This window comes from Catharus ustulatus, chromosome 1 (assembly GCF_009819885.2).
Source record: "Catharus ustulatus isolate bCatUst1 chromosome 1, bCatUst1.pri.v2, whole genome shotgun sequence".
NCBI classification, from domain to species: Eukaryota; Metazoa; Chordata; class Aves; order Passeriformes; family Turdidae; genus Catharus; species Catharus ustulatus.
Window position 1 is genome coordinate 145,390,930 of NC_046221.1, and position 13,478 is coordinate 145,404,407.

At 34.3% G+C, this 13,478-nt stretch overlaps 1 protein-coding gene across 4 annotated transcripts in view; it reads right to left on the bottom strand.

The window, feature by feature from the left end:
- Positions 1–13,478, bottom strand: part of LOC116996220 (CUB and sushi domain-containing protein 3) — a 617,877-nt gene that overhangs the window by 254,082 nt on the left and 350,317 nt on the right. For all 4 annotated transcript variants that reach the window (XM_033059469.2, XM_033059460.2, XM_033059450.2 and 1 more), the window contains 3 exons: positions 10,076–10,214; positions 4,939–5,126; positions 2,400–2,588 (listed from right to left, as the gene is read on the bottom strand). In XM_033059469.2, coding sequence (XP_032915360.1) covers positions 2,400–2,588; positions 4,939–5,126; positions 10,076–10,214 — 516 coding nt within the window. The remainder of the gene's footprint in view (positions 1–2,399; positions 2,589–4,938; positions 5,127–10,075; positions 10,215–13,478) is intronic.

Below are 13,478 nucleotides of genomic sequence, written 5' to 3' on the forward strand. Positions count from 1 at the left end.
TTTACAAGCCGAAAAAGACAGGAACAATAGTGTGGTCATTTTGCGAGCATTCCCAATGGATCCGCGTTGCCTTTAAACAGCCGCTCAGCCGCGCGGGCAGGCATCTGAGCTCCGAGCGGAGCCACATCTCCGTGCTCCGTGCTGGCACAGGAGCGGCCGTTGTAGCCCTTGCAGCCCGCGGGGGAAGCGGCCCCGTTTTAGCCCCCGCGGCCCACGGGGGGAGCGCCGCTCTGGCCCTCGCAGCCCGCGGGGGAAGCGGCCCCGTTTTAGCCCCCGCGGCCCGCGGGGGGAGCGCCGCTCTGGCCCTCGCAGCCCGCGGGGGAAGCGGCCCCGTTTTAGCCCCCGCGGCCCGCGGGGGGAGCGCCGCTCTGGCCCTCGCAGCCCCGCAGGGGCAGCGGCCCCGTTGTAGCCGTTGCAACTGCGGGGGGAGCGGCCGTTTTACCCCTCTCCCTGCGGGCTGAGCAGCTCCCCCAGCCCTCTCCCTGCGAGCCGATTGCCCGCTTCATCCCTCTCCCTGCGGGGAGAGAGGCTCCCCCAGCCCTCTCCCTGCGAGCCCAGCCAGCCCCGTAGCCGCACAAGACTGAAAACACTTTAAAAAGTACAGAGAAATATCACACACTTTTATCGAACTGCCGAGGTAACTCACCCCGATAACAACCCCCGCCCCTCAGTAACGCCGCCATCCACAGGCAGGCAATAAGCTGTTCTCTGATTGGTTCATCGTCGGAACAACGGGAAACCATGGATTTCAGACTGTTTTGGCTCGGGACTGGACCAGCATGATACTAGGTAAGGGTAGACATCACATTTTTGTCCATAGATTAGCCACACCGGAATACTGGCCGCATTTTCGGGTTTCCACCAAAATTTTAGTCTTCTTGCTGCGGCTTGTATTCATGAAATTACTGTACTCAATCCTACCTTTACAACATATTTATTGAATGGACAATTGCCATTTAGCAATGTGTTCTGGAGAAAAAGAAACCTCATTTACCTAATGAATTGCATGCTTGTTCAGCATCTTTAGGAAGAAATTGATACCAATATGTAAGTTTATTTCACAACACAGCACGGTATTCATATGGAGTGTGCTTATACTGTTTGTTTTGCATGGTTACCATCTATTGCCTATCACCATTAGAAAACACATCCTAGTTTTGTGGTCTATTCAGCAAAATTAGTTCCCTTGACTGCAAACTGTGGGAATCCTGCAATTCTTCATTGCAAAACTTGACTGAGATGTCGAATCTTTTAGAAAATGGGCTTGTAGAACTACAGAGCCCATTTCAGCAGTGATTATTCACATCCCTTTCTACCACCACAGGAGTCATACACTGACACCTTCAACTTTCTGAAATATTAAAACCCAAAGCATTTCCTAACTAACCAATCTGAAGGCCAAGGAAGTCCCTACCATTTTCTAAAGAAAATAATGCAGTGGGAAAGAATAGTCTTCCATATGGTAAATCACATGTGATTCAGTGAGCTTCTTCATCAGTCTTCATTTAGATTTTTTCTTCAAAATGAGTGTCCTGAGACACTAAGAACTGTATTAGAAAAATACAGTATAATGTACATAAAAGCTCAGGAGATTTACTCTGGCTAAATAAAACCCTAGAATTAAATTGTTAAATTATTTCTGGAAACATTTTTAACATGGTTAAACATGTTTAAACATGTATCATGCTCCAAGGAGGGAAAGTATTTTAGGAAGCAAACATCTCAATTAATGTAACTGAATGAATATTACAATCTAATTTTTTAATGGTACATATAATTGATATTACCCCAACTGGGAAAGCATTAAAATGGACAATTCAGATTACAAGAGATGATTGAAAATGTTAGATAATTTTTCAGATTTAGTGTTCTGGTGGAGACCTGTTATTCGATCCCATTCTGGTTTAATGATCGCCAGATATATTGCAGTCCTAATAAATCTCCACAGTGATTGAAGTTCTGTTAAAAAGCTAGAAACAGATTGATCATCATGAAACAGGAGAAAATGAAGTTTTTGAGTCAGGTGCAAATAAACCTCATTTCATGTTTTGTATGACAGCAGTGTTTTTCCATAAATGGATACCCAAACACAAATTTTTAAACTGTAATAAGTGCTTTACAACCAGATATACATAAATGTTGCAATCAGTTAGCTCACAGTTACATAAATTCAGATAGACATACCTTCAGTAATCTGTAGGACTAAATAACTATATCATTCTCTGCTTTCATGATCATATGTCTTGTCACAGAAATATATGACATTTACTTCTTCATACTATTCCTTTACTAAAAATATAGGTTTTACAGGCTCTGGCATTTAACTCATTGTAACTGATAATAGTTTGGCAAAACTTGCATATTTTGAAATACTCTGTATTAAATCTGTTGCTCCTTACCATCACAAGTTGGGAGTGGGTGACTCCACCAGTGATTTTTTTCACATAGTAAAGGCTCCTCATGACTCAGCCTATAACCTGGATCACAACTAAACGAGACAGTGGAACCTATAGAGAAGTCATGCCCATAACGACGTCCATGCACTGGTATGCCAGGATCCAGGCAAGAGTAAGTATTAACAGTTACACCTAGATTGAAAAAAAAAAAAAAAAAAAAGGTGAAAACAAAAAACAAATCAGTTAAATAAGGAACCTGTAGATTTTTAAAAATTCATGTAAGTAATTGGTTGTGATGGTTGTGAGGTGATGGCCTCATTATCGCACATTTACAGTGAATTATCTTTCTGCTATTCTCCGTGTCACCATTAAAAGATACTATGGATCTCAGTTTGAATCCTGCCACTGTTACAGAGAAAAAGAAGAAAAATACCCAATAATTTTCAGGATATTTTCTTTGATCCTGTCTCAGTAACATCAAATGTTTTTGTACCTGATGCTGATATTAAAAAGCTTTGATGATCATCAAAATTCTGATTTTCAGACTTCAGACTTTTCAGATTTTTCAGACTTTTTTCCTGATCAAAATTTGCTAGTGTAGCAGAAACTGTTTACATTACTTTTGATATTTATATTTCAAATATTTACATAGATCATACTTAGTGTTATTCAAGAAGATAAAGAACACCAGGAGAGAGTGAAGTTGACTTGATAAAGGGAATTTCAAAGTGTACTAAAAAATTAAACCTTTTAGATTACTTCCCAGTGAGTTGTTCATATACAAAGCTCATATAAAGAAGCCCAACCCTCTACAAATAATACTGAAGTTAGTAAATTAGTAGAAGTATTCAGTGCAAGATTTTTTATGGGTGTTGTTCCTTTTATTCCTACACAGAAATAATAAAAATCCTTCCTTTCAAAGAAATTAATTGTGGAAAGATATAATTAGCATAAAAATTAGGAACATATAAATGATCATTGCTTTCAATACAATATTTGAAGGGAGAAGAAGTGATAAATAGGAGACCACTGATCCTTATTGTTTGTGTTCCCAAAAAGGAAAACAGAATTGGGTCGTACTGGATAATACAAGATGAGAAACCAGTAAGAATTAAGCAAAAATAAAATGAATACTGTATAAATAGAGGCTATTAAACAGAAAACACTGAAAATTGTTTATTTTGTGTAAAAATGGAAAGAATATATATTTTCCATGCTCCCTGGTAATATAACTTTAGATTTTATTCTCCACTAGAAGAGAAAACTGTGTGGATCAGTTTTACAAAAAATAGGATTTTATAAGGAAATTCAAGAATTTATTTATAAAGAAATTTCAGATTTCCTTTCCAAATGTATTTAATTAAAACTGTTTATTATTTGAAATCAATTTGCAGATTTCCTTTTTTTTGCTGTTCATATTCCCAAAGTTTAATTTCTGCCATTTAACATAATTTGGTCTTTCTATTAATTTAGTGGTCTTGGTTGACAATCTTAATCTAGTTTTCCTGATGTGTTAAGATAGCCTTCCTTCAAACATCAGAATGAATGAAAACTTTAAAAAATTATCACATGTTCATAATGCAGATGATATAAATAGAAGTTTGTGGGTGAATGCTAGGACAGGTAATAATTTTGGTATAATAAGAGATATTTGGGGTTTTTTTCAATAAATATCCTGAATTTAACATTCAGTACAATTCAAATCAATCAAAATTTTATTAACAATTTTATTGGCAATATCCCAATATCCCCATGCATATCAGTTTTAGTATCCTCACAGTGGCCAGGAATAGTGAAAATTAAAAAAAGTAATGCTAAAAACTAAGAACATCTGGAAAACTTTTGGCAGTAATTCAAACAAGTAGAAGTACAAACAACGTGGCTATATTATTTCTCATATAGGTAGGAATTATTACAACAGAAATTATATTTAGAAAGACAAAATTTAAGTTGAATTACATATTTCAACATAGGAATTTAAATAATTCAAAAAGTATTAATAATTTTCTGCAGCATAGTTTATATGACTACAATAAGGACAAAAGAGTATTTCTCTGTCAGAAAAAAAATCATATAGGTGGGTGTTTAGAGCTCTAAAAATCCATAGTCAACCAATTCCATTTCTTGATTTTCAAGTCATCATGTAAACTGCATTTTCCCCTACTCCCAGTTAGAGCTGCAGATACATCAATCAGAACACTTATTCAGTTATTTTCTTAGCTTTAATAATCTTCCTGATCCCATGTCATTTTACACCCACAAAAATGCATTGTATAAAATAGAAGAATATTAACACATAAAAGCATCCTCCAGAAGAAAGGCATTTTCTTCTTCTCATCTTTTGATTCTTAAAGCACAGAGCAGTACATCAATGACATTAAATATAAATAAAATTAATGGTCATCCCTCTTGAAGTTAACCATTACTAAATCTTTCTTAGACTGGGAAATAACAGGAATTTACCCAAGATGATATCTGTACATGGCTAGGGTAAGCATTGAGGGGGAGGGGAAATAAAATAATACAACAGAGAATTACTTACTTTCATAGTGAATTTTGAAGCCATTGTTAGAACGACTGTTATCAGTTGTAAAGAGAAGATACATGAAATTGCTACTGCTGAACAGAAATTGTGGGACCTGTGTACCATTGTAAGAACCCAGAAGCGGAGATAATAGGTTTGGTCCATCATGAACTTCCAAAACATCATAATTGAGTTCAGTCTGAAATCTGGAAACAAAGAGGTACAAATTTAAGAGTCAGTTACAACAAATTCAATAAACCCGTATTTTGAAACTTTGCACCTTTCCTGATAACATTTTTTTCTCCACATATACATTTTTCAAAACTATTGCAATAATATTAATTATCCTATAAAATTTATGCAATAATACAAGTCCAAGTTAGCTCCTTAGAAACCTTAAAGATCCTTAGAGTCCTTGAACTGGTTTGCATGGCAGGAAATAAATTTAAACTGCTTGAACTGATTTATATGGTAAGAAACAAAAGCTAGAAACAATTTGTTAATAAAGATTAATATTAATTGCATATGCTCTTTTGTAAGAATATTATTTTTCTTTCTTGAATAATTAATTAAATTATATGAGGGTATGTTGACGCATCTGGCAAAAATATCATCAAGATGCTTTGTATCATCAGAGGCTCATACTCTTGAGTTCCTATCTTACAACCATCTATAAGAAGGGACAGAATTATTTGACTCCAGTGGCTTTTTGCCATCTGAGACTCAGTTCAAAGCAGTGACAGAAGTTATTTGAAAGAAACCCCACAACCAAAAATCCTTTTTAGAAAGCACTAGAAAACAAAAAGCCTATTTAAATACTGCACGTGTGCTCTCCCTGGTAAGGAAAAGCTGAGTGTGATAGCGCTGCTAGATATCTCCTTGCTTGTCATGTTTTAGATGGTATCAGCAATTCCAAACACCTGTTTGGTATTTTGACAGTAGCATATCTCTTTCTTGCTATGACAGACTTTAGATCAATCATACTGCTTTATAATGGACTCTGATGGATTACTGAAAAATCTTCTCAGAATTAAAAAGCAACAATTAACAGCAGGATCTTACAAGGACCCTTAGATAGTCTTAATTCTTTCTCTGATTTACTCAGATGCCTAACTCAGCTTTGTGAAATCCATTCAAAGAACTGTGTGAGTAAAACCAATGTACTGAGGAACTCGATATTTCAGTATTTATGTCCCATGAGTCTGAGCCTAAAGATCTAAAGGAGTCTGGCAAAAGACAAGAAGACAAATTAAACCCACAAAACATGTGTTTTCTTTTATTGATGTTCTGTTCCCACTAAATAATGTATAAAAGAGCACAGAACTAAAGTAATAGCAAGTTACAGAAATGAAGTGGGATAATCTTAGTAGCAGAAAAAATGAAAATTTTGGGTTTTGTTAGTTCCCACAGTAACTCACAATAAAATCCTGCTGAAAAGCTAATAGGCAATAACTTGCTGTTTCCAATACTTTTTTTCTTTTTTTTTTTTTTTTTTTTTTTTTTTTTTTTTCCCAGCAATCCATACAACACACGAAAAATCTTGGAAACAGATCATTTAGTCTTGCTCAGCTTACTCAGCACCTATATTAGAAGCATACTTGAGACGGAAGGTATAAAAATCCATGGATCTTATAAATGTAATGCAACTACCAGGCCACTTAAGTGAAGTTGAAATTAAGTTGAATTTCCAAACATATAAAAGAAATCCTCTCAAAACTACTTAGACAGCATATACCACCACAAACAGTAGAAAAATATGAAGATGAAAAAATTAATAATCACACACGAAAGAAAATGTAAGAAGCATTTTTAAGTCAGAAGAACTGAAACAAATTTGAAGTGGGACAGGAGCACTTTAGCATACAGTCATGAAATGCAGTACCTGGCACCTATCCAATGTTGTAAGAAAGAAGCTATAGGAAGACAGGAAGATTAAAAGGAAACTGATCTTCAAGTAAGAAACTTAGAAAATACTAAAATTATTTAGAAGTTATAGACATGTACTATGAATATTTTTGCCTGACAAAGAAATTCAGTGCTTTGCTTGGTCATTTGGCTCAAAATTAAATTAAATTTATAAATATCATACTTATATCAGTTTTTCCTTCAATATATTTTCTCTTGATGCTCAACATATCTGCTAAATTTATATATTGTTTTCCCTCTGGTGTGACAAAACAGTAGGGACTTTTAGGAAACTGAGTAAGAAATACCCTGCGCTCATGTAAGACACTCGCAGTGTTCCTTCCTACTTAATTGTTCACTATTTTTAAATTAACCTGGATGGCTTCATTGCTGTGTGACACCTAAACTTATGGAGGACTCACAAGCAGACAGGCGTGAAACAAGTTTTTACGCAGGATGCACCACATACAATTTTTAAGGAAGTCTTATTTTACTAGATAAAGGTGTCTGAATATTTATAACACACATCTTTGTTTCTAGGAGACACTCTTATCAACTCAATGCAGTGTCAGGATTTCCTGCTGCACAGTATATGCTCAATAGACAAACATGAGTAGTACTCCAATCAGTAGTTTGCTATCATTATCTCTCACATTTAAATACTCATAATTAGGCTTCATGATAAACACTTCATTACAATCAAGAATGGCATTGCCATTTCTCACTTCTGTCATTTCAATTGAGCGTAAAAAATACTGATTTATAACAAAACATCAACAGATTTTCCGTCTTAGTTATGCTTGTAAAACAGGAATAAAATTTTTTAAAAATACATGCACAATCATATAACTATATATTAAAAAGTTATTTTCTGCATGTCAAAAGCACAGAAGTTAATAGTTATTTTTATTTGCTTTGCCTGTGGATCTTCTTTTCTCATGTCTCCCTCTCCTTGCACAGGAACACTTTAGCATAAGGTCATGGAACGCAGTACCTAGTGCCTATCCAATGTTGTAAGAGAGAAGCTACAGGAAGACAGGAAGATTAAAAGGAAACTGCTCTGCAAGTAGGAAACTTAGAAAATACTAAAATTATTTAGAAGTTATAGACATGTACTATGAATATTTTTGCCTGACAAAGAAATTCAAAATCTTTCAAACAACCACACATATTGTGGAAGTTTTGGTATTTGCACCAATAAAGGCTAGAAAAAGTGTTTGTGTTTCTCAGGACAAAGCTGAAAGTCAAAGAACTGGGTAAAATATGAGAGTTTTTTTAAATTGTATAGGAAAGTAATTTGACTATAGTTTTAAAACTGCATTTATACAAAATTTACTTTTCTCTTAAGAAAGTGCAGCTGAAAATTTGCAAGCAGAAGCAGCAGAACAAGGGTAGCCAAGACTAGAATGAGTCTTTTAAAAGCTAATGCATAAATGACTCAGAAGGTAAATTTAAACTACATGAAAAATAAGAGTCTAAATAAAAAACATAACAGTAGTTTATAAAATGTGTTCTTTTATTGCGTTATAAAGTTTTATTTAATCATTTGATTTATAGAACTTTTTCTTTGCATCCAGACATGTAACTATATATATCTAAGTGTATCTGTGTGAGCATACATAGATGTATTTTTAAGTGTCCTTCTGCACAGAGATCCATAAGAGTACAAATTTATCTGTGGGTAGGGCCTCTCTGGATTGCCATGTGAGCAATATGCGTACCAGACCAATTTCTGACAAGTGACAAGAGTGACAAAAATGAGCAGCAATGGGGGGAAAAAAGTGTCATAAAGAAGATAGAAGCTTTCTCTGTGATCCTTTTTGATCTTACTTACAAGAGTAATAGAGGTTGTGCAATTTTATGACAAGGAATTAATGTATTAAAAGCAAAAATTGTATGCAAGAGAGTGTCAGATGCAGGTGCAAAGAAAGAAAATGCAGCTGGCATTGTATTTTGCAAATATAAAGGTAAATGTTTTTTACTTTGAAATGATTGTCCACATCAAATGTGCAGTTTAAATGAATTGCTATATTAAAAATCAACTATTAGAAATTATAATTTTCTTTTCAAAACCTTAACAGATGTTTCAGCAGGAGGGAGTCATTACATTTTTTATTGTATTCTAATTGGCAAAAATTTGATAAATCATTATTTTAAGTGCTATACTAGTGATTTTGGAAGACTAATTTCCATGTAATGATAAGGACAGAAAATAAATGAAATGCACATATTACCTGTCCTTTGATTGTTTATATTTTCCCATCAAAACTTCATTATAGTGTAAGCTATAATACTAAAAAGAAGTTTAAAAATCTTATCACAATGACTAATTTTGCAAAGAGAATATGAATTTCATCCCTTGCTAAAACCAACTTTTTAATTGCTTTAATTTGACCTTCCTTCTTTTGACCTTTTCACCTTCTTTTAAGTCAAACCTAGTCAAAACATGCTGCATAAATATCAGCTGAAAATTACTTGCATGATATTTGTACACTGTAATTTTGATCAATGTCACTTTTTTACCGGATTGTCATCCTTTTTTTAATGTTTACAATTAAAAATCATCTAAGCCATAAGAAGTGTAGCATTCTTCATTGCATTTTTGTCTTGTTTTCTGATAAAGAATTCAAATTAAATGCTGACATCTTGCTACACTGAGAAATGTAAAGCGCTCAGCACATTTCAATCCTTTGAATAAAAAAGGGACCTTAGTAACAGACATCAGTCTAGGAACAGTAGAATGCTGCAGTAATTTAGATACACTGGAGCTCCATCATGAGAGTCCACAGTCCTTTCACAACAATAGCTCAGCTGATATGATAAATATTCAGAATGAGGAAAATTATGACTGCATTTAATTTAGTTTTCATAGTTGATTCAGATTTTCAGAGTTTAATATTATGTGATTTTGAGAGGAAAAAAAGAACTTGCAATTATGATTCATCATAGCAGTACAGTTACAAGCAAATGAAACATGCTAATATTTAAAAACAGACATAATTTTTTTTACCGGGCTAGACAAGCTTAAATACAGGCAAGAGGGTAGAAATTTCAAAAGCTTTTCAGCACATCAAAGTAGTAATTTCATTGAAGATAATCTGTGCTCTGAAGGAGTTTCCAAAAGTCCTATGTGATAAAACAATTGCTTGAATTTAGATACAATGCAAACTAATGTTATGATAAAGTTAATAACTCCTGCTTCTTGGTAAAAACTGGAAAACATTAAATAAGAAAAAATATTAGCCAAGACCTTTCAAATGTAATTTTGATAGAGTGTCCAGGTTCAGCTTCTATCACCCACTCACAATTCAAGGAATCTTTATAATACCCTGGCCAGCCTGGAGAGAGGATTACTCCACTGGGAGATGAAAAATGCCCACCACATGGAGCTAAAAATGAAACAAAGAGAAAGGTAAATAATTCAGATTTATTGGATGCAGTTCATATTTATCACTTACAATATAAGACAAGTAGAATGAACAAATATTGAAAATCCAGTTGCAGGAAGATGCAATCGTTTCAAACCTGACTGGCTCTGGGGTATTCAGAATTAGATGGAGATAACGAAGTTAAGACCTTAAAAAGATGAAATAAACTGTTCAATATTTCTGAAAAATATTTTTTTTTCCTACTGTATTCCTACTTATGTGTATAATACATTTTCTGCATTAAAGAATATAAATAAAACATAGTGTCTACAAAGTACCATTATTTTTGCTTTTAATTGTGGGCAGGGAGATTTGAAAAACTAAAGTTTCAGATGAGTTTAAAGCTAGAAATTAGCAAACTGTTATTTTACTTTTGACATCACTGAATCCACAGTCATACCACATACATTTTGACTGGCGTGTTGGAAGTTCAAATTCCTCATTCATGAGAAAGACATACTTACCATTCTCACAAGATTAGTTGGTATTTTTTAATTGGAAAACATATATAAATATTGCAATATATACTTCTGCAAGCAGTACTCATGCAGAGGGGAAAGATCACCTGCCTTAGCCTGCTCAACAGTTTGCCTTATCCATCCCAGGATACCACTGCCCTTTGCACCAAGGACATAAGGACATTTGTTTAACCTGGTGTCCACCAGGACACCCAGGGCCTTTTCCATTTAGACTGAGAGCAGAAACATGTTCCTTTTCAGGAAGGCTGGACTACAGTGTTTCATAACACCATGGTTCCAGTGGCCTTTATGCATTCAAGGCTACTCAAAAAAAAAAAAAAAAAAAAAAAAAAAAAAAAGCTATATCACAGTTAGTGTCGCAGCTAACTATGCACGACTTGCAAAGAAGTTGGAAAGGTCTTACCGTACTATTGACAAGCTAGTGTCTCTACTAAAAATAGTTTAAAATATACAACATTTTCTGAAAAAAAACATGGCTATTTATTACATTTCTGTTTGTGGTTATTTAACTTAGCAGAGCCTGCAAAACATTTTGGTTGCTCATTTTGACAAAGTAGAACAGTACATATCATTGTCTATATTATTCTGAACTTCTCCATTGCAAAAAAAAAAAAATATTAATTTTGCTCTTTTGACACCACTTGAAGTTAAAGACCATGAGTTATTACAGGTTTGTCTGATCTTCATTTTTCTCTGGAGAATACCAAAGTTCTATATTAAAATGATGAATTGCTGTAAATAGGTTTGTTTTACTTTGGTTTTTTTTTAGGACATAATGCTCCATCTTCCCCTATTTTGTAGGGAAAACAAAGAAGTTATGGAGTTCAGAATCAATATGTTGCAGACACTTCTAAATATGCAGATGTATACTTCTTTTTTTACGCATTGGTGGATTTAAAGTAGGCGTTTGTCACCTTTTATCTTAGTCTTTTTTAATACTACCTTCAGTAAACAGTACCAGTCAAAAAATAAGTTATTTAAACTCATATTTACCTCAACAACCAGAAAGTTAACTCTAGAGCATAATCTCTATATTTTATTGTATATAAGCACTTTTAAATTTTTCATAATACATATGGATCCTATAAACTACAAATTATATTGACAAGAATAGAAACCAGATGGCCTTATTCTGAGCCAATTACAATACAGTATTACTAAACTTCTATAAATTTCCATATTCTCACCAAATTTTCATGACACAGATTGGATTTAAATTACAAAAAGTTCTAAACCTCTATTAAAAAAAAAATTTCTATGAATAGTGCATTAAAAATAATGCACACTCCAGATTGCCTAAATTTGGAATAGTTTCTTTATTTTATTTAGGAGTGCTTTGCTGAGAGTTTTACTTAAAGAAATGTTTCTTATCTGTCCTCTGATTATGGCTCTTGGAGATAAATATTTAATGGATTTTTTTTGTTTGACTTTCACCATTACATGCTGGTTTCCTAAACCCTTCAGAATAGTTGAGCTACTGGGCTTATCTTAGAGAGTCTTGTTTTTTAGAAAATAAAACTCTCCAGTCATCATGCCAAAGGATTGTTTCCCCAACCTTTTTAACACTGATTTTAATACTCTCTTAATTCTTATAGTCCTATTTGATGTTTTTCTGACAGATCCATATCCAATACCCATGTGTTCAAAATTAAACTTTAGAAATATAACACAACTAGAGGTGGTCATCAACCAGAATTTCTTTATCAAACACAGGCCTATATCAAATAGTAAAAGACGATCTTAGTCTGATCTAAGAATTCTTACAAAGTCATTTGTATTTATTTCTTTGTATAGCAAGTTGCAGGGGTTGAAACAGGAAATTTTTGTATGTGAGCATGAAAAAAACCTTTAGGATAAAAGGCTGTACACAGAATCACTAAACATTTTGTAGATTCATAGTTTTAGAAATTTTTTTTTAAGAGCTTGTCACTAATGCTACAGAATGGCAGGATATTAAGCCTAAAGAGTTATGCAGGAAAACCAAGGTTAGATCTTCAGCATGGGTACAACAGCACAACATTAGAAAAGATTATGGGAAAATCCTCCATACAATCCTCACACAGGAGAGGTGAAAGGTATGAATCCCAAACTCATAATTATCAGGGAGCAGCAAAAGCTGCTAAAAGCTTCCCTTCCCTAAAGAAAAGGAGTCAGGAACCAGGGATGGTCACTTGTGCACACCCACATACACACACAAACTGAGTAAGTGCCTTCACAGACATACCTAACTCCAGCTGAGACAGCTGAACAGGATTGGATTGGTTACAGGAAAGGTGTTTGGTGACAGTGAAGTGACTGTCTGAGCTGAAATAGAATCCTGGGCTGTGAGCAGGGCTGGGAGGAAGTCCCGGTAAAAACTAACCAGGACTGCCCTGATAAATGAACATATTGACCCTGTTCATCTCCACCTGATTATTAAATAGCTCCCACCTGTATACTGTAATTCTGATATTTCTGAAGAAAACTGCACAGTAGTCACATTCCTAGTCAGTATGTGGAGCTTATGTCTTTGACTTGATACATATGAATGAAATTATGAGGTATATGTAGCTTATATCAGACAACTTCGTTTTACAGACAAATGTGTACACAGTCAGTAAAACTTCTGAACACCTTAACAGACCAAATTAAATTGTTAATTTTAAAATATTTTCATTAGCCTTCCAATATTACAATAAATTTTAAAAATATATCTAATTCTACAGCTGATAAAAAACAATCTAATTCAAATATACCTGTGTCTCAA